Raw genomic sequence first — 22,432 nt, 5'->3', positions numbered from 1 at the left:
CATTGTGGCAGGGAAACGATTTCAGCTTTGCAAAGAGTTTTCTGAATTGGTAAGCATATGTAAATCAGTTCAATTCAAAGAGTTTCAAGTTTCCTTTCAGCTCCAGAAATATTGGGAAGTGTGCTCATTTAATGAAGTACTTGCTAGCAGATATGCCAATGAAAACCCAGGGGACTTTGTGAATTACAACAAACGTTTTCTTGCTAGGGTTTTTCCCAGCCCAATGAGGATTGACTCTAGTAATATGAATCCCCAGGATTTTTGGAAATGTGGTTGTCAAATAGTAGCAATGAATTTTCAGACACCCGGTTTAATGATGGACCTCAACATTGGTTGGTTTCGACAAAATGGGAATTGTGGCTATGTCCTTCGTCCTGCCATCATGCGAGAGGAAGTATCTTTCTTCAGTGCAAATACAAAAGACACTGTGCCTGGAGTTTCACCTCAGCTGCTTCATATTAAAATTATTAGTGGACAAAACTTTCCTAAACCCAAAGGGTCAGGTGCCAAAGGAGATGTTGTGGATCCTTATGTTTATGTTGAAATTCATGGAATCCCTGCAGACTGTGCGGAACAAAGGACAAAAACTGTGCATCAGAATGGAGATAATCCAATCTTTGATGAAAGTTTTGAATTTCAAATTAATCTCCCAGAACTAGCCATGTTGCGTTTTGTAGTACTAGATGATGATTTTATTGGGGATGAATTTATTGGGCAGTACACTATTCCTTTTGAGTGTTTACAGACAGGGTATCGTCATGTTCCTCTGCAGTCTTTAACTGGAGAAATGTTATCACATTCTTTCTTATTTGTTCATGTGGCCATTACTAATCGAAGGGGTGGAGGGAAACCTCATAAACGGGGCCTGTCAGTGAGGAAGGGAAAGAAATCAAGGGAATATGCCTCTATGAGAACATTATGGATTAAAACGATAGATGAAGTATTCAAGAATGCTCTCCAACCTATACGGGATGCTACAGATCTGAGAGAAAATATGCAGGTACAGTTTTTTTACAATGAAACGATCGGTATTGATGAATTTTTTTTTTTTACTTTTTTTGTATTATGATATTTATGCAGCATGTGTTTTATACAGAGTTGTATAAATGCTTCTTATAATAGTGATTATTATTGAGATTTATCATTTGTCAGTTTCAAAACCTCTGTTGGAGCAACAGTTGAAAGATGCTGTCTAACTCCTGGTATGTAAACATAGTTTTTTCACACTAAAAATATCTGCTCTAATACCATAATTCATGTCTGTTTCCTGAATGAATGGTGTGGAAAAAGTAAGGAGGGAAATTTGCTTTTTGATCTCTCTCACCATTCTAGAACTAGGGGACTTGCAATAAGGTTATTAGGAGGGGAGTTTAAAATAAAGTTTGTTTCGTTTTCATACAGTGTGTAGTTAACTTGTAGGACTCATTGCCACAAACTGTTTTAGAGGCTGGTTCAAAAGAGGATCAGACAAATTCATACAGCACTGATTTGTCAGTAGGTATTAAACATGATAAGGTTTAGCCTCCAAATTAGGACTTCCTAGTCTTCTGAATAGTCTAGATAGGCCCTGCATGAAAACTTTCCCCCCTAGCCTCTGTTCTCTGCCACTGTAAGGTTATCTTTACAGGGTTTGTCTACCCCAGAAGGGTGCCAGAGTTGATAAACCTATGGTGTGACTTAGTGTGGCATTTCTTATTTCCTTAAGTTAAAATCCTAGCACAGAAAAATAAAATTCAGCATATCCTATTAAAACATTTTCTGTAACTCTCAGGGTAGAGTGCTTCAAAGCCATATGTTTGAGGCTTAATTCCCAATTTTAAACTTGCATTTTCTTGTACTGCATATCACTATAGATAATTCTCTTTATGAATAAAGCCACATTGAACGCTACGTTAAAGAACATTTTGCCCGTAGTTTAACTTTTTAAGGTTGTATCTGCTCTTATGAATTGTATCCAGTTTCCTATGGCTTCCTCATTCCATTCAGTATGATTTATACGAAGGACATTATTGTACTGAAATACAAACAGAGTATGGAAGCATGATTTTAGCTAATTAATGACTTTATGATTGTAAGTTATTAAATTAATTTAATTTATAATTAATTAAAAGGTACACTTCTATTATTCTGTTATTTTATATAATATATGTTCTATTATATAAAATGACAATGAGTTGTGCTCATAAGGCTTTACTGTTTTATTTTATTCTAGTTTATTTTTCCTATTTGATGTATTTTGGAAACATTTAATTTATTAGGTGTGAGTTTCCTTTTATCTATTTTGTTTTGTCCCTCTGAAAGATGAACTTGAACTAAAAAATTTACAGCTCATCACCAAGAAATCATCATCAAGAAATGTCCCCAGGAGAGATATAGCTTAGTTGGATGACAGAATTTTAAATTTACATATCTTAACTGAATGGGTAATAGAATTGCAAACTATGTACACTTGTCAGATATACCACACTTATAACTAGAATACAGGCAACCCCCACTTAACGCTGTTCCGCTTAGTGCTGTTTTGCTGTAATGCTCATTTTAAATTGATCTGATTTCACTTAGCGCTCTGCAAGTTTCGCTATAACGCTTGCAGTCACCATTGTGGGTCATTAAAAACACTTGTGGTTGCCATCTTGGGTCATCAGATACTCTTGGTTTCCCTTAATGCTTGTTTTGCTTAAAGCTTGGTTTTTCAGGAACCAGTTAAGAGCTCTAAGTGGGGGTTGCCTGCATCTGGCTGCCTGATGTGAAGTGCACTTTGGACCTAGGTTGTCTAAAGTCATTGGTAATGAGTAAATTATGGTCTCCTGACTCACAGCCCAATATTGTATGCAGTAGGCCATAGTCCTCTATACCAGTGGTGCCCAACGTTTTGGCCCTGTGGGCCAGATGAGTTGTGTGTAGTGGGGCCGCAGGCCTGATTCAGTACTGATCATGGTCACGGTCACTGCTCCACACTGGGCTTGCCACCCTGCCCTGTGCATGTCTGATCAGACCTTGCAAACCCAGCCTTAGCCCTGTGTGTGCCAGATAAGGCCTTCTACCCTAGTTTTACTCATACTGGTGGGATGCCATGTGCAGAGTCATGTCATTTGTCCTGTGGGAGGTGGAAATTTGGTAGAAGGAGTGCAGTGGCTATGTTCATTGTCTTGACTTCCTCTTCCCCCACCCTGCTAAATTTCCAGACCCCTCTGGAGCCACGCAGGCTGGCTCTGCCCCACAGACCCAGGGTTGAGCCACCCCTGTTCTAGACTGTTTTAGACCCCAGGTTCCCCACTGCCTGGGTGAGTGTCCTAACCATTCAGCTATTGAGGCTAAAATATAAGAAGGGTGGTCACTCCCTTCCCCCTAACATATGGTCAAGTATTCACCTACTTGCCCAACTAGTGCATAGCCTGGCTGCACGTTTAACAAACATGCAGATGTCTATGTCCACAGCGCACTGGTAAGTGCCCAAAATATTGGGTATATGGCTGGAAAACTGCTCTTTAGGTGCATCAAGGATAATAAAATTAAACGATTAGTTTCCCTATTGCTAAAGCTCCTGTTTTTAATGTGTATCTACAACACTAGTTTTTGAGATTATAGGAAATTAGGGGTGGAGGGGACCTTATAAGGTCATCTAGTTCAGCCCCCCCTGCTCAAGGCAGAAATACACACACACACACACACACTCTGACTTGCTCTGTTGAGTGTACCCAGTTTGAGTTGTTGTTTCATTTTATTAAATAAATTTAAATGTCTTTACAGCTTTTTACGTGTGTGTGTATTTATATATATATCTATATATATATAGATATATATATATAAATAAAATACATCTCTAAATCTATAAAACAAAATCAGTATAAAAGCACTTTCCACAGTTTACCTCTTTAGATGTCTTATGTTTCATTAAAATCCAATATAATGATTACAAATTGTTTGGGCTTACTACTAACCTTTAAAATTAATTACTTTTATAAGTAAAGTAGGTTAGTACATTTGACTTTACTGGAAATAATTTATATACACAAACATTTATATATCATGTGTATCTTAGCTTTTAATTTATTTGAAATAAGTTTACGCTGCACTTCCTTAATAGTGTAAAGTGGACTGGGGGGAAATGAGAATGTAAACTTTATCATGTGTTAAAGCACATGCAGGATAAGAGGAACATTCAGCACATTTGTAACTTTTAAATGTATGTTCTTTTACAGACCCACAAACTCCAGACCTGCCAGAGATCAGTAGTTCCCACTTGGTGCAGCTACCCTAAATTCATTATGATGATGAGAACATTCCCATCATGTAATTTCAGTGGAGACTAGTGTCACCTCAAAGAACTAATATTTACAATATTGCAAATATTCTTTAAGCTTAAACATATATATTTTTATATTCTATTCTACAGGATATAAAATAGAAATGCTAGGAATTTGGAAAAAGTGTGCAAAATTGGATTTAACGAATAAAGTACGCATAGAAGGCCACTTCAGTGAGGTTCTGTAATAGGAGGGGCATTACTACTGGCAATACAATGTTCAGCTATTACACCAAGTGGGAGCCATCAGATCCACAGCATGTCTGGACTATACTGAGATAGAACAGGTATGTTTAAAGTTACAAAGAGTCTGACTTGCTCTGTTGAGTGTACCTGGTTTGGGATATTGTTTCATTTCATTAAATAAATTTAAATGTCTTTACAGCTTTTCAGGAACACATTTTATCAGCATGGTTTAGTAGTTCATTGCTTTTGTGTTTACTTTTAAGTTAATGGTGGCATGTTAAACTTTTATTTGGGTAGACTTCCTTTTCTGTGTCTATATTTTAATTTTGTTTGAATTTTAATATCTCTGATTAAATATTGCAAATACCTATGACACATTGTTTGCTTTAAAGAAGTGCCACTTGTTCAGGACAAAACCGTTGATGTTTCACACTGCAGTTTGGCTGTTACTGTTATGCATTTAAACTAATTTGTTAACCTGAAGCAATGAGAGATTAAAATTCATGGTTAACTATAAAGCAACTTCTTTCTTTTCTTTTTAACAGAATGCAGTAGTTTCATTCAAAGAATTATGTGGCCTCTCTCCTGTAGCAAATCTTATGCAGTGTGTTCTGGCAGTGTCTACACGCTTGGTTGGTCCTGATAATACACCCTTGGTAGCACTGAATCTCAATGATCAGTATCCCACAATGGAACTCCAAGGGACTGTTCCAGAGGTCTTGAAAAAGATTGTAACAGCATATGACACGGTGAGTAGTCCTTTGTGATTTTATGTATGCTACTTGAAAGACTTTCTTTTTATAATATACGGTACCCATGTCTGTTTTGAAAGGTCATTCTAATTTGTGATTTTCTATTTCATGCTTCATTACTTGTGATTGAAAAGTCATTCTTACAAACATACACAATTTGACAGTGTTTTTATATGATGTGAAATGTAAAAATTAATATACTACAAGAAAAGTGAAAAAAGATTTTACTATTTGTAATAAAGAATATGTTAGTGGTAGCAATTAACCTGTTTGGACAAACTTGTAAATCTTTATGCATCTATAATTTTATTACAGCTGTACAGTAATTTGTTACTTCACATTTTCCATTTATGGAGATGCTGTTCTTTTTACCCTTGATTCAAACAAAGAGTAGGAAGTTTTGTTTTTAAGCACTGTCATTTTATGAGAAGCTTGATACTGTTGAAGTCTGCTTGTACTTTTTATGTAAATAGGCTATAACACTCAAGCACCCTTGTACATTCTGTAATCAGCTCTAATGTTCATTTCAGCTTTTTTGTACTACAGTAAGGCTGCAAACAGTGCTATTAGAAACTGGAAATGGAAAAGATTTTTCTGGAAAGAAAGAACTCTTTAAAAAAAATACTAATGGATATACTGCAGTAAAATACGAAATTCTTAATTATAAAGCCTAAATTATTTAAGTTTATGGAGGAAAATCTCTATGAACTACAATCAGGAATCTTCCTGATTTCATTTAAAGCAATAAGGAATAGGGCAAGAAACAATCTCTTGGGTACCCAAAACTGGCATACAATGCAAGCTGGTCTCTCACATACAGGTAGAGTTTGAATTTTTAAAAATAACTTCTACAGTAGATATAGTATATATTATGCTGGTATATAGATATTTTAGAACGCAGATATTTTAGGATTTTTCTACATGTTTTATATTTAAATACAGAAAAAGCCAAACAGCTGAACAGACTTCCTAAAGAAAGAACATTTTGAAAATCAAGCCCTTAACTGTGGACCTGGAAATACATAAACTGAGTAACATTCTGGAGGCAGTTTCTCAGCTCAGCCTTTAGAATAGTTACTGGACCAAAGCGCAAATTGCGAATTTTGTTAACCAGCAGTGCAGGTTGAGTTTTATAGGTTGTACGTAGCTGAGAGGTATAAATAAAGGTACAGCTCATAGGCAGCAGGAGAAAATATTATTTGGGTGGGCTGGGGGCATAGAGGGTGGGGTGCAGGGGGCAGTACAGGGTGCATCTGCTTGATCCTGCCCCTCACTCCTGCAGAGCTGTTGTGGTCGAGGTGCTGGGCATGGTGCTGTGGCTGCGGGGTGTGGTGGTGGCACTGGAGCAGTGGAGCCACATTTGGGGGGTCTAGGACCCATTAGCTCCGGCCTTCCACTGTTTATGGTACAGCTTGGTTTAAATGATATTGTAATTGCTGCAATCCAGTACAATGTGTTCCAAATCTGTTGGGATTACAGATGAAAATAAACTCTTTAAGCATGGACAAATTTTGCTTGGTTTTATAAGGAGAGGGGTAACAGTTGGTCAGGACCATGCAGGGGCTGTTACTTTGTTATGTGTGTACAAGCCTGTAGTAATACAGGAGAGCTATGTTTCCCCAGTTTTAACCCTGGATTAAGCAGGGTTAAAGCCAGAGTGATTTTGTCTGGAGCAGCAACAGCTTGCCCTCACCTTTTGAAACTGCTCCAAGTGAATGTTTGACGATGTCCCATGTTACCGATGGAAAACTTTGTCCTCAAATGTCTGGTTGTTCTGAGGCTGGTGACACACTAGTGGAACTGCTCTTTGCTGAGCATTTCTGTGCTGTGTTTTCCATATATCATCTGGAATATCTAAACAAACAGAGGTCGCTGGTATTTCTGATCAATCATAATGGTATGATGATGCCGTTTGGGCTTTTTTTGGCAAGGAAAAAGGTGGAAGTTGCCTAGGCAAGGTCATACTTTCAAAGGAGAAAAAAGACTTTCTCTGACAAAACTCTCTGCAAAACTTAAAAGTTCTCAAATAAACCCTTGTTCTACATAAGGCTTACTTTTTTACTTACTTTCTTGGAACAGATTCCTCATATGGCTTTTTCTTGGTGCATGGTTTGAACATTAAATAGCTTTGTTTTGATATGTACTTTGGAGAAAATCTATCAGACACGCATACGTTATTCTGTAAATAAAATATCTGTAAACTTTACAATGAAACTTTATTTTAACTCAAAAAGCTAAAGACTTGTCTGTGTAAAGACAAGCAGAAAAACGGAATTTCTAGACTTAAGTCACTTTAATGATATAATAAGCCTCAATAAGCAAGTAAGCAAATGAAAATTCTTTTGAAAATTAGTGGTACTTCATTTTTAAACCTCTGTAACCTCCAAGTGTGTGACACAATTTGACAGAAAGTTTTCCAGAAAAAATGTACTTTGAGCTAGTCTGTAAAATTTCATATGGTCTGTTAATCTTGGTTTTGGGGAATGTAATAGGATGTACAAGTCTTTCTTAAAGGTTCACTAAATCTTTTGGGATGATATTACTCATGTCCCAGGTTTGCCTATCAAAACACTTAAGAGATGGGTAATGTCCATGAAAGAAGGGACCTAGGGAAGAAGCGTGAAGAAGTCTATTCTGTTGACTCTGGTTTTATGGCTAGAGATTGAATTTCCATGAGCAGGTTGGACAAGAACTCCCCTTCCCTCTCATTGAAGCGAGAGAACTGAGGGGTTCTGCTGGTTCTTGGTGGTCCCAATTACACTTTTTCACAGCCAGGAGAGCAGGGCAGGCCGGTAGTCGCATTCTTCTTTTTTCTGAGAAAGCATGATAGAAATGAAAGGGACTCTCCAAAACGGAAGGGAATCCAGGCTGGACCTGGCCTGTGCAATTCAGTTATTTCCTATGGTAGAATCCTTGTAGTCTGATGCCATCATTCATACCATGGATGTGTTGTTTTACTTTTTGGGGCAAACTGAAATAAAGATCCCCAGGCAAGCAAGCACTCTGTATGCAGATTCCAAGGGCATTCTTTTTTGTTGTTTGGTATGCTACAGCTAACTTGGGAGTACATGTAGGAAAAGTACTTTCCTGTTTTTCTTATTTTGGGCTTGCATGTGCTGAATGGACAGGTCAGAATTACATTTTAATGGAGTTGTTCCAAGATGCATCACCTATTATCAATGTGAAATCAGGGTAATAACAGGCATTACTTTGCAGAATGTTTTTCAAACAAACCTTGGTTACCATGGTAAGTGCATAGATTATCTTTGGTTTACATTGTTTCATTCTGAATATGACACATGGTCAGTATGGATGTTTTCAAAGCATCCACTGTTTCAGGGTTAGTCCATCTCAGACAGATACAGTAATTGAATATTTAACACTTCTTTGTCAGAAATACTTTCTCAACTAAAAAAGCAGGACTAAACATTTACACTAGCATGGTGGTCAACAGAGGTTTTTAGTTATTCAGTAGAATTTGTTTGCACAAGGAGTGACTACAGAGCTTGATATATTCGTTCAATAAACTATGAAAGGATGCAAGTCCTCTTCACTAAAAGAATTTGTCTGCAATAAAGTAATTACTAAAGAGTACAATTCTACAGGGATGCATGATACTACTGAAAGTGTCTTTAATGTAACACAGGAACAACATAGTTATTGAAGAAACAATGAGCCAATTGACGATCAGTTAATTAAAAGCACCTCAGGATACTTGTTACTTTATATATTCTTGCCATAAAGATATACCATACACAAGAATGTATACTGTGGTCTGCATTCACTATTGTATCAGTTAACTTCAGAAATTTCTATTTGGGTATCTTTGTCTTGTTTTCTAGGGCCGAGTTCAGCTAAAATCTGCTAGTTCAATGATGATTTGATTGGACCTTCCATCTTTTTGTTTTGATGGATAAAATGGCCACTCATAGTTGGGGAGATGCAAGTGATATGGGGTAGAAATTGGGTGAGAGGGACAGAAGCCTGGTCACAGGATTTTGACATTGACTTGATTAGAACCAGTATTTCACCAAGGAATGTTAAAAAAAAAGTATTTTTAACTTTTGTCTATGCATTAGAGTGTCAAGGAATGCCTTCCGAATAATATAAAGCAGCAATATAACTAGGAACAAAATAAATCTGTTTCTTAGCACACAAAGATACTTATTTTTCCCCTATTGATGAATGTACAAAAGATTCCTTAAAGACACACTGTAAGCTTGATCAAAAGATCAGAATATTTTGTTGAGGCACTAGGAAAATGGACATTTATAACATCTTTTTCAGCATTTAACAATGTTTTATTTTTTCCCCTCAAGTTCATGAACTGCAGCTTCCTCTGTGTGATACTTCAGCATACACTCTGCTGGTGTCATCACACCCATCACTGAACACTGCTGTATACTGAAGCCTGGAGATAAGGCAAGTGCTTCTTCCACACCATTGCATGTTTTTTAATGTCTTATGCCCTATAGGATAACTCATGGGAAGAGTAAAAACTTTATAAAACTGTGCAATGGCAAGGGAAAAAATACTTATCTTGTTCCAAGAGGCAGGCTTCAGTCTGCAGCACTGTTCAATAATAAGTATGATGACACCAGCAAAGCATATGCTGGGACATCATTCAGCAGAAGCCAGCTGTCACAAAGAACCTGCTTGTCTGTGCATCAGTTTTTAATGTAATGATGAGGTAGCTAATCACTGAAACTTGGTTGGATAATACTGTGAGATCAGCTTTGATGCAGTTGGCATCTGTCAGGTTTTTGGTTCAATATGCTTAAGCCACTTAACATGTCTGCAAGTAACACAGGTAGCCATGTAAATTGGGAAACTGGCACTGTCCATTAACCAAGTATCATTGATTCCAATGTCCATTTTTATCAAATTAAGCACCCTGTTTAATTTGTGCTTCCTAGAGATAGGGTCTAGCTGCCACTGGTCTTCATTTACTTCTGCATATTGATACAAATAAAAGCCATCTTGTTAGTTGACAGAGGCCATAAGTGTTTGAAGACACCAAAACTGATTTTGCTTGCTGACCCTGGCATGCACTTGGATGATGAATCCTCAAAATAATGGTAGTGTTCTGTCTTTATTATAAGTAGTCATGTGGTTATTACAGACGGTTATAGGTTGAACTCATATACATGGCTAAACTGATATTGTAGGTTAAATAGTGGCAAATTAAGACAGTGATATGAAGTAATTTACAAACTAGTCAGGAGGGACCAGCAGGCATTGGGGGAGTCCCTGTTCCCCCGAGCACTCCCAGGAGTGACAAGAAATAACAGTCACAAGCTAGCAGAGGGTAGATTCAGGCTAGATATCAGGAGGCACTACTTCACTGTCAGGGCGGCTAGGATCTGGAACCAACTTCCAAGATAAGTAGTGCTGGCTTCTACCCTGGGGGTCTTTAAGAGGAGGCTAGATGAACACCTTGCCGTGGTTGTTTGACTCCAGTACTCTTTCCTGCCATGGCAGGCAGTTGGACTTGATGATCTGCTCAGGTCCCTTCTGACCCTACCAACTATGAAACTATGAATTTGCTGCATTTTTACCTTAGGGGCTATCTGTTCTGTTGGGACAAGCAATTCCATTTGGACTGCCCACTTTAATGGAGTCAGAGCAGTACTGGTAGAGTCTGAGATAAGATAACCTTTATTTGCTAGGCTGTGAGATAATGGTTATTGTAGGATGTTACAGTAATCTTTTGTGTATGGCCACTGACAGAACTTTACCTTCACAGCTTACCATGGCTTGCAACAGAAGAATTTAGGGGAGTTGAACTCTTATGGTAGAAATATTGGACTGAAGCTGATCTATTGTGCTATAAAGAGTAACTGAACTCTGTAAGATAAAGCTGTGTGGGAAGTCAAAACAAGTTCATTGCCTCTTCCACAGACAAGGTTCTTTTTCATTAGACCAACTCAGATAGTTGGAAAAATTCTTCTTTGCAAGCTTTCAGGTATAGATACCCTTTGTCAGGCTGAGGAAGTATCTGCAGTTGGTCTGTGCTCTTCCTTGATCGAATAGTAAAGCAGCCAGAGGCCAGTATGTGTGCAAGAAAGCCAGTCAGTGAAAATGTCAATGGATAAGAGACCGGGGGGGGAGGGAGAGAAGGGGAATGACTGCAGCTGTAGTCAATGGATGAGAGACAGGTGGGGGTGGGGGGAGGAAAAGGGAATGAATATAGCTGGTACAAAGTGGAGAGGTTACCTGAGGAGTCCAATTAAGGCGGGTTATGATGTGTCATAAATACAATGTCTATGTTTAGTCCGTGATTTTTTTGTATCCAGTAGACTAATGCAGTGAAGTTCGTAGGCTTGTCTGTGAAAGGTGTTTTGTAAACTCCCTTTGAGGATTAGAACCAAGAGATTGGAGAGAGAATGGTTTTCTTGTGAGAAGTGCGCCCCCACAGGTAATTGGATATTCTTATCTTTGATAGATTTCCAGTGTGCATCCATTCTGGTATGCAGTTGTTGTTTGGTTTCTCCTACCTATTTTCCATCAGGGTATTTGATGCACTGGATGAGATGTATAACATTTTTGGAGGTGCAGTTGTAAGATCCAGGACTGGTGATGATTCTGTTGTGGGGTGTAGTAATTGTGGGGGCGGTGGAGATATGGTGGCAGATTACATTTCTTGTCATGTCATGGTCTGGATCCATTTGTTGTGTTTTGGGCTGTAGGAAGTTTGCTTCTGGTGATGAGGTAGGCAAAGTTTGGTGCTTGTTTAAAGGCTAGGGTAGGTGGTTTTGGGAAGATCTGTTTAAGAATTGGGTCGTCTTTCTAGTATGGGTTGCTATTTGAGGATTTTCTGTATAGGTTCCAAGGAGGGATGATATGTCATAGCCAGTGGTGTACGATTCATGGGAGATTTTCTTCTGTACTGCTGAAAGAATTCTTCAGCAGTACAGTAGTATCTGGGTGACTCTTTCAAAAGTGCAATCTGTCTCTCTGGAGGAGTGTCCTTGTTGAATGAAAGTCCATTTGAGATATGTGAGGTGACAATTGTGGGTGTTTTCCTCAGTGCAAATTTGGTGATATTGGAGGACATGGCTGTATATCATAGCTTTCTTGGTATGTTTAGGGTGATTGCTGGTTTTGTGTAAATATGCATGTTGCTCTATGGGTTTCTCATATATGATGGGCTGTATTTTACCATTCTGGGTAGTGATCATCGTGTCTAAAAAGGAACTGTTGGTGCTGGAGTATTCAATAAATAGTCTGATGGAGGGGTGATGCTTGTTGACTATCTGATGGAAAGCAGTTAGAGATTGCAGGTTTTCAGTCCAAATGATGATGTCATCGATATATCTTAAGTATAGCAAGGGTTTGATAGTGCAGTCCTTGAAGAATTCTTCTTCCAGGTGGATCATAAAAAGCGTGGTGCATTGTGGGGCCATTTCTGTGCCCATAGCTTTGTCCATGGCCTGGAGGAAGTGTTGATTATTGAAGGTGAAGTTGTGTGTGAGGATGAAGTATATAAGTTCAGTAATATCTTTGGGTCTGTACTCTAAGTTGTAATTTTACTCTTATAGATATATAAGGCAGGCTTGGATGCCATCCTGGTTTGGGATGTTGGTGTATAAGCTGGTAACGTCCATGGTGACTAGGATGGTGTTGCTGGGAAGGTGCCCTATGTTTTTAACTTTTCATAGAAAGTCGGTGGTATCTTGGACAAAACTCACTCTTTGGGTGACAAGAGGTTTTAGGGTGGATTCAATGAAACCTGACATTTCCTTGCTGAGGGTTCCATGATTGGATATGATAGGTCTGCCAGGGTTCGCTTGTTTGTGGATTTTAGGAAGCATGTAAAAAGTCCCTGGTTTGGGTAGTGAGGAGATCAAGTTCTGTAGCTTTTCTTGTAGTTCTGATGGAAATGATTTGATAGAAGTTTTGAGTTTCAAGATGAAAAGAGGAGTAGGATCTTCCTCTAGTTTTTTGTAGCAGGTGGTGTCAGAGAGTTTTCTGTTGGCATCTTTTATGTAGTTTTCATGGTTAAGGATAACTATAGCTCCTTTATATGCGGGTTTTATTACTATTTGATGGTTAGATCTTAGGGATTCCACGGCCCTTCTCTCTGAGAGGGAGAGGCTGTTATAGTGGTGTGTGTTGTTGATTATTTTCTCGTTCATTCTTTCTCCTGAAGCAGTGAATATAGCGGTCAAGGTTAGAATTTTGTCCACTGTGAGGTGTTCAATCTGAGGGGGTTTTTTGGTTTTTGGGGGGATTTTTTTCTTCTCTATTGTCGAAGTATGAAGTATTGTTGGAAGTGGATTCATTTTGGTTGTGGAAATATTCCTTGAGGCAGAGGCATCAGAAGAATTCTTCTAGTTTTCCACATTAAAGTATTTTATTAGGGTATTTTTCTGGATAGAAATTCAGGCCTTTAGAGAGAGAGATTTTTCAGTTTTGGTAAGTGTGTACATGGAGAGAGTGATGATATTTGAGGGTCGGTTGCTTCTTTCAGTTTCATCGAGTTTGAGGTTGGAATGCTGTAAGGTGTTAGTGTTGTTTCTCTGCAAGCTGTTTTGTTGTTGGGGAAATTGTTCCTAGAGTAATTGGTTCAATTTCTTCTTTTTATGTTGGATGGATGTTGTAGAAAATATTTGGTAGTCTCTTTGTATACATTGTATAATGTTTGGGAAGATGTCTGGGTTTTTTTTCTTTTAAGCTGCAGCATGTGGTGATTTCCTTCCTGAGTTGATCGCTTTTGCAGTAGGTTAGGTGAAGAAGATGATTTCTAAGTTTCTCTGAAGTTCTTTTGCAAAGTTGTGAAACATATTTGGAGTTGTGTGTAGTAGTCAGGGGATTGAAGATATTTAGTCATCTGGAAATGATGTGTTTCTTGCACAGGCTTAGAAAATATGTTGCTGTTGCGTCTGGCTTCTTTCTTTTTCATGTTGTGTAATTGCCTCTCGCAGCACCTGGGAAAACTTGATCAGCAGATAGGAGTGCTGTTCAGCTCACTTAATTTTCATCGCCCACCTTGGTTTCTGATTTCAGTTTCTGATTACTTTGCAAATAAAATAAAGTATCTCATACCAGTTAGTATGCTTCTGTGAATCCAGAATGACCTACCGAGAAAGATTTCATCCACCCTGAATTACACCTGGACGTTTCATGGAAAATGTGGACACCCACTCCATAAATGGAAAATCAAAGAGAGTCCTGGTTGTCATTGTGGTGCAGTTTTTGCAGATGGTGCAACACATTGTGAATGATGGCTCAGTTAGATCATTTAATGGTGATCTAAAATGAATCCATGCAGCTACCCCTGAAGCAGTTGAATAGTTATCAAATTTAGATATTAATCTATGAATGTTGTAATCCTAAAATGCCATACGAAAGAGAGAGACAACTGTGTGCACCTCAGATGTCCTTGATTGTTGCCAGTCTGGTTATAGATTTGGCACAAAAACTATGGTGGAGGCTTTGGTGGACGGTTTGTTCTACCACTGAATGAAGATCAGGTGTCCATGTTTCTATTAGTTGTATCAGTTCTCTTTGATATTATTAGTTGCTCCCCATTTACCACTGTAGGGTATTATAAAAATCATTTTATGCTGTGTAGTTTATGGGATGATTTACCAAGTAGCTGTGCATTTAAGGGAAAATATTATTCATGTTATTACAATTTGATATAGGAAACATACAATGTATTCTAAATTTTGTCATAATTGAAGTATTTTGAAACTAAAAAAATTACTTATTTCCCTGACCTTTAAGAAATTGCACACTTTATTTACCTGTACAATATGGTCATCTCACTGACCATAAGTGACACATGACTACATTTAACACAGATGTATGGAAGTTCAAGGGTTTTAGCTTTCATTTTACATACTTCACTTTTCCTTTATACTTTGTGTTTTACTAATTTGATACAAGGTAGAACATATATTACATAAAGAGTTAAGTTATAAAATTGGCAAAACAGTTCAGTATTTCAGTAAGTACAGCTCTTTGTTGTTGTTGTTGCCATTGACTTTGTATAATATGTTCCTTTTCATTCTCAATTCCATATAGAATTAGAACCATTTTTCTTGAGAACTAGATGCACATCAGCAGTGAAAAAGATCATTGATTGCAATTTAGTATTACAAATAGCTCTGGCAATGTTAACTAAATATCTACAGATTTTGATTCTAAGAAATGGTTAATAGATATTTATGTTAATCTGCTCTAAAAAGAGAAGAAAAAATATTGATGGAAAATACAGTGAATAGCCTGGGCAAGTTCTTTAGGAAAAAATAATCATCATCTGTCACTAATTTTTTCAGAAGTACAGTCATTCTCATCTGGGCAGATTCAGATTATGCTGCAAAATCCATAGGTAATAGAGGGCATTATCTGATTTGTGGTGAGGTTCCCAGTCTGCCAGAGGTAGATTCAAATGCTAACTGTTGTTTGATAGTCAGGCTCTAGTGCCACATGATGCAGAATGTGACTTTTTCTCTGTGCTAAAGGGAAATCTGTGCTGGTGATAACTACACCATCAAAGTGAAAGATTGTCCAATTTCAATATATGGTCATGGATGGTGTACACTCCATGTTTCTCTTTTCTTCTATCTTCCAGTTCCCTCACAGCTAATTATCTCAGATATAAACAGTTTAAAAGATAACACTGAATTAGACCTATTATTTTTTTCCGGGGTGACTTGGGATGTTTTTCTGGGTGTTTTTATGATGTGTTTTTTCAGGATTTTTTTCCTTTGAATTTTTCATCAGTTTACAATACAGTTGTATAGATTAAGCTTTGTTCATATACCATGTTTCCCCTTTTCTTTTTATTTCACTGGAGTCAGATATTTATGAAGCATGAACTAATGACTGTTGAAGTTAAAATGGATTTTAATGTCTTTAAGGTGGAGAAGATGACAGCCCTTACATATTGGAGCATCTTGGCTATATACTCTAGCCATTGTCTTTCCTGAATGGTGTATTCACAATGAACTGAGAAGCATGTATAAACTTACTTATTAGTTGGGACTTTGTAAACTATTTGTTGCTTTCATGAATTTTTTGTTACCATGGTAGTTTTGTTTGTTTTTACTTCTTTCCTTCTGTTTTTGGAACCCTGCAAATTCAGGAACAGTTTTTTTCCTTGCTTCTCTCTGAGGTTCTCCCAAGGAGTAAGTGTAAGGAGACCCTTATGTTCTTACACAATAGTAGGGTATAAATGCGGTGCTTCCACTTCCCAAGAAAAGTGACTTTACCTTAGATTCGGGAATGTAAAATCCTACAGAGGGTGAGGGGGGACAATGAGATTTGACTCACTCCCTAGAGCATCACATGTGGTCCCATAATATGCTAGTGAATTCAGGAAGGAATTCTTCTCTGGAGATTTTGTCTGCAATGCCTGCAGTGTGGGTGGTTTGTTAAAGGCACCGTTGGGCATAGAATAACTAATATACAATATACTATTTTTCTCGGGGAAATATGTTTTTGGTTTAGTTTGCAAATATGATTTCTGTGAAAGGCATGCTTTTTAAACAAATCACTGTCATCAAGCAAATTTAGTTTGATTCTAAGTCTTTTCCAAGAAGTAGAGCATGGGTGACGAATGCTTGTATACAGAAATAACACCCAGAAGCTGTTATATTTTCTTATACAGGCACTTTTGAGCAGCACTTAAAGCAGTAGAAAGATCAATTACACTTCATTATAAATCGACTTTGACTGTCTGGGCCAAACCACAGCTGATATGTAATGAGGTTATTATTGATTGCTGTCTTTTTACCAATGCTTGGCTTTTTACCACAAAGCTTGGCATTCAAAGTTTTTTAATTGGTGGTGTCTACATCACCAATCAAGATAGCCAACCTGAAAATTAATTTTTGGTTTACATGCATTCATTAGGTATGAATGCCAAAGGAATTATCTGATTTAGTTTCAGTTATTCAACTTGCACACAGTTGAGTTAGGTAAGTAGTGTAAGCCAGTTGCCTGTAAATATCTGTCTAGGATAAACCCAAATTTTGTTTTATCTGCATAACTTGTTCTGAAAGATAAAGAAAACTGGCATAAAAAGTAAAAGGGATGGAGGAAGAGAATTAATCAGAGGAAGTCTTTCCCCCCTCCCGAATTGCTTATTCAGGACTACTCTTAGGAAAAGGGTCCCCATCATGCAAACTTTGCATTTCCAGTGACTGAAAGGTGAAGTTCCTAACTTTCAGGTGGTGCAAAGCCTTACTGTCTAGAAGGTGTACTAACTTAGAGCACAATACTTGAACTGGAGGTTGAGGTGGGTGATTAATTTTCCAGCTGTATGGTGGCAAGTTGAAAGCCCTGCTACACCTGATTCCAGCATGTTAGTTCTTTGCTTTGCACTCCCTCATAAACTGAGGATTTACTTAAATTCTCCTCCTGTTGCTTTTGTACTGGTGTGACCTATCAGTGCTAACAGTGCTGAGGATAACTGGTACAACCCAGCTGCTACTGTTTTTAGCACTGTTCATTGAGTCATGCTCTGCATAGGATAAATGTGGTGGTGGTGGTGAAGACATTGGTGGTTAGCCAACAGTAATATACTCCCGCCCTGCATGCTACTAGTGGTACGTCAGAAGATGGGGCTGTTTCAGAAAATCTTATCTACGGGCAATTCCATTTAGGAATACAGATACTTGCATCCTGATATTTGAAAATGTATTTGGAATCCTCGGAGGGTTTTTTCCGGTACATTTATTTCCTGTTCAGATTAGTTCATCAGTTGCAAATTAGAGTAAAATATAATCCAGTACATTTCTTTATGTCACTCTGAAGAAAACAACATATGGTAGCTGTTTGATGGTACCAGTACTAAGCAAGGTTTTTTGGTGCACAGATACTAGATGTTGGATAATGTAGATAAGAATTTTATCACAGCTGCTCATGTTCTGTTTCTCAACTTCCAGAACATTTGACACCATCATTTAAAAAAGAAAGCATTCTTCTACTACCTGCAGTATAAACTGAATGTTTGCATAGATGGTATTTCCTACTAATGCAAAAAAGATGGGAGTCTCCTTAGTTCAGTACTCTTAAAAATGTTGCACAGGATACCAACATTTTTGCGACTGCCACTCTAAAGGCTGTTTTGGCTATTGAATTATAATCTCTTTTGCATTCTAAAATGTGTTCACTTCCCATTTCTTCAAGTATATTTGGAGTTCTGAGACTTAAGAAGACAGGAAAATGGGAGCAGCACTTTGTGAGAACGTTCTTCTTAAGACTTCCGAGTTTGGAAATAAGAATTTCTCTGAAGAAAAATAGCCTGGGAGCTGGATTGTACAGGTCTTTCAGCACTCTGGCAGGAGAATGACACTGGTGAGCTGTCCAGCCAGGAGACATTAAAAAGCTGCTGGGCTACCCTCACCCTTGGGGGAGCCCATTACTTGATAGCCTGTCCTCTCCCCTTCCCAGGAAGGGGACAGGTTGTCAGTAGGCTTTGAAATAAAGCATGTCTGATGAGCTTTAGTTTAAAGTGCGTCACCACCATTTTTTCAGCACGAGGATATACAGCGATGCTGATACACATGATGTGCCGGCACTTTTAATTAGGACAGACCACTAATTAAAGCACCTGGTACCATGTCTGGAAGCATGTGTAAAAATGCCCAATCGATCTTGCAAGCAGTATCAAACCTGTTTACAGATATTTTCACACCCAGGGTACCATCTTCTGCTTGATGTTCTCTCTCACTCTTCCAGTGTTCTATCAGCCAGTCTATCTGGGTACATGCACACAGCCCATACAAACAAAACCAGCATGAAGAACCAGTTAACTTTCCGTTTAAAAATAAAAACTGCATATTCACTTACTGTAGTTATTATCTAGGTCTTCAAGAAATGACTGAGACATTTTCTGCTGTTGACAACACCTGTCTGTACTTGATATCACTGCGTTTTTTTCTTTGATAATGAATGGTAATATCTTTAAAATACTAATATTTAATCTTCAATGTACTTAATTAAGTATAGAATGATCTGGTAAAATAGATGCACACTCAGGACAGTAAAACTTTTCTGTTTGGGGATACAGAATCTGTATGTGCTCGGTAAGAGCTCTGCTGATGCACAGAAAGGCAGGATGGTCTTCATTAACACTTATTTACGGTAAGATTGAGCAATCCCGAACTGACATTTTCTTGAAGTCATCACTTTGGCTTTGATATCTAAAAAATGTTATATGTTACAGCAGTCTAGAAATAAGTAATTCAGTCCGTATTTACATGCAATGTATATAAAGGGGGCACAGGGTATATGTTAAGTACAATATGGAAATAATACTAAAAGGGGGAAATGGCATGAGTTTTTTCTTGGGATGAGTTTTCTTCTTCTCCTTGATATCAGTTGATAAAGGATTGGGCCCTCTATTCTTATTTAGATGCATATGACCGTGTTGTTAGTCATATCCATGGGGCCATCATGTTTCATAGTGGCTGTAATCCATGTTAGGAATGTGTCAACACAGTTGCACAGTAGCCTGAATGATTATTTCCTAGATCACATCCAGATCCAGAATCTTCTCCGACTGCTTCAGAGGCAGAGAATAGCCTTGAGTTGAATTACTTTGAGACCTTTCAACCTAATGTTCTCATTCTCGTTTTCTAACATGTAATGCATACTTGTTTTGAAAATGTTTCATCTAGTTTTCAGTCATCAGATTGCCCATTCTACTGCAGCATATTCTTAAGAGGGGGAAATAATGGGAACGTTCAGCACTCTGAACTCAATGATAAATTTTAAATGATGAATGACTATGCAAGTTGTCTCCTATCTTAACAATATTTGGAAATATTGTTACTTTCATTTTGATCCAGTTCAGAGTCACGTTTTCATTAATTATCTTTATCTGTAGTTGTGAAAACATATGTAAATCTTGTTAGAGAATGCTAAAACTGAGGATTGACTCATAACAAGCTACAAAAGACTCTTGTTTTCCATCTGAGTCTCAGAGTGGAGACTTATGTTTTCAATACACATATACTTTTTCCATTTCCGTCTGATCAAGCAAAAGAAGGTATGTTTTGCTGATCTTCAGTACAGAAAGTTAATTGTTGTTAAAACTAGCCTGATGAACAGATCATATACTTTTTCTAAGTTAATAGTAACTACTAGAGGCCACTGTACTCATACACACAGCATTGAGTATATATAAAAAATGTTCAGTTAAACACAGACATGCACACACCACTTCTTTTGACATCAGTGAGAACAGGAGAGAACTTGTTGTTCCCTTTGAAATGGATAGGACCAGACTTGGTCCTAAAATTAACAGGAAAAAACACCTTTGCTTAATCGCAAGCTTTTTTTTTTTTTAAAAAAATAAAGCCCCTGCATAGCTTTTCAATGAGATTGAAGGATTTGAAACAAACTATCGTTGGACTAGAAAAAGTCAACATTTCCTGTCAGAGTAGTTTTAGTAACCTAACATATGAAAACAGATTGACATTTTTCTTCAAGTACTGTGATTTAAGAGTAAAATGATCAATTTACAGGCCAAACAGTTTTCAAAGTCAAAGCTCTGAAGTACCCATGTAGGGCATTATAATGGAACCTGGTCTAACCTCTCCAGGATACAGGGGTATTAAAACAACTATTACTATTTGATTAAATTTCCTCCCATCTGAGAAATTAATTTACCTGAACTATTTTGCAAATACAATATATAGTTAAAAAATAGAGCATAACTATTTAAAGAATCTTTACTTCGCTACCTCTTCTATGTTAGTATAAGTATAACACTTATATACTAAGGAACAGTTTTTATTATGCTTTTGAGACTTGTTCCTCACTGGGTATGTCTACATGAGCATTTGATCTGGCAGCAATTTACTCACGAATAAACTACTCATGAGTAAATGCTTCTGGGCAGGTGTCTATAAATTCATAGATTGTAAGGCCAGAAGAGACCTTGGAAGATCATCAGGTCCAGCCCCCAGCACCAAGCAAGAAAGATAACTGGGGTCAGGTGACCCCACCAAGATGACTGTCTAGTCTCCTTTTGAAGATTTCCAGGGTAGGTGATTGCACCACCTCTGGAGGGCGCTTATTCCACAGTCTGGACACCCTGACTGTGAAGAAGTTTTTCCTAATGTTGAGCCTGAATTGATCGTCCAGGAGTTTGTGGCTATTACTCCTGGTTTTTCCCTTGGGTGCCCTGATGAACAGTTGCTCACCAAGCCCTTGATGTAGTCCCCTAGTGTAGAGGTAAGCTGCTACCAGGTTCCCTCTCAGTCTCCTGAGGTTAATGTGTGGCCCGTAGACTAGCAGCCACTCCCTGCGTTGCTAATGCTTGTGTGGCAGCCATGGTCTCTGAGGCAGAGCAGCATGGTAATAGGGACTCTGGTGAGCCCACTCCAAGGTGGGGTGGGGAGGGAGGGGGACACACTACCTGTGTAGTGGAAACATAGATGGGAGAAGACTCCCTGTGTGGGAGTCTCAGGGTGCTCATGATATGCAGCCTACATGGTGTGTGGCCTGTAGCTCATGTCCAGTTCAGCATGCAGCCCCCTGACACTCAGAATAGACCAGGGCTATACAACTCATCTCATACTATGAACAATCAATTACAGTTTTTAAGCTAGAACTTTGTCACAGAAGGGATTATCAAGTGAGTGAATTCATAAGAGTAGAGATATTGCCAAAACTATGAAAACTATTCCTGTAGGAAAACTCCCTTTTTTAGCTAGTCCTGAATACATTGTAGGCAGCAAAGTACAGGAATTAGACAGATTTTATTTTAAATTGTCAAAAAAGCATTTTACTAGTTTGTGTTATTGCCTATGGTGAATGAGACATTTTCTATTGACATCAGTTAGAACAGGGCTGGGCTGTTAATTATCACTGAAATAAACAGGAGCAGAAATCCTTTCCCTAACAAACTAAAATCAAGGATAGGGGAAGGGATACCAGAAGAGAAATGAACACAATAATGATTGGCCACCAGCATCTGGGGGAACGTTTGTTCACCAGAGCGCCCCAAGGGATGACGAGGTCGAATGGTCACAAACTACTTCAAGATCGTTTCAGGCTGGACATAAGGAAGAATTTCTTTACTGTCCGAGCCCCCAAGGTCTGGAACAGCCTGCCACCGGAGGTGGTTCAAGCGCCTTCATTGAACACCTTCAAGATGAAACTGGATGCTTATCTTGCTGGGATCCTATGACCCCAGCTGACTTCCTGCCCTTTGGGCGGGGGG

At 38.2% G+C, this 22,432-nt stretch overlaps 1 protein-coding gene across 1 annotated transcript in view; it reads left to right on the top strand.

Annotated features, from left to right (window-relative positions):
* PLCL2 (phospholipase C like 2) overlaps window positions 1-22,432 on the top strand; it is a 101,724-nt gene that overhangs the window by 20,998 nt on the left and 58,294 nt on the right. The window contains 3 exon segments of the mRNA XM_006039457.3: window positions 1-12; window positions 14-1,000; window positions 5,038-5,241. The exon segment at window positions 1-12 is cut by the window's left edge and continues 1,473 nt beyond it. Coding sequence (XP_006039519.2) covers window positions 1-12; window positions 14-1,000; window positions 5,038-5,241 — 1,203 coding nt within the window.

The sequence above is a fragment of the Alligator sinensis genome, unplaced genomic scaffold (assembly GCF_000455745.1).
Source record: "Alligator sinensis unplaced genomic scaffold, ASM45574v1 scaffold29_1, whole genome shotgun sequence".
Classification (NCBI taxonomy): domain Eukaryota; kingdom Metazoa; phylum Chordata; order Crocodylia; family Alligatoridae; genus Alligator; species Alligator sinensis.
This window is presented reverse-complemented; position numbering and strand designations above follow the sequence as displayed.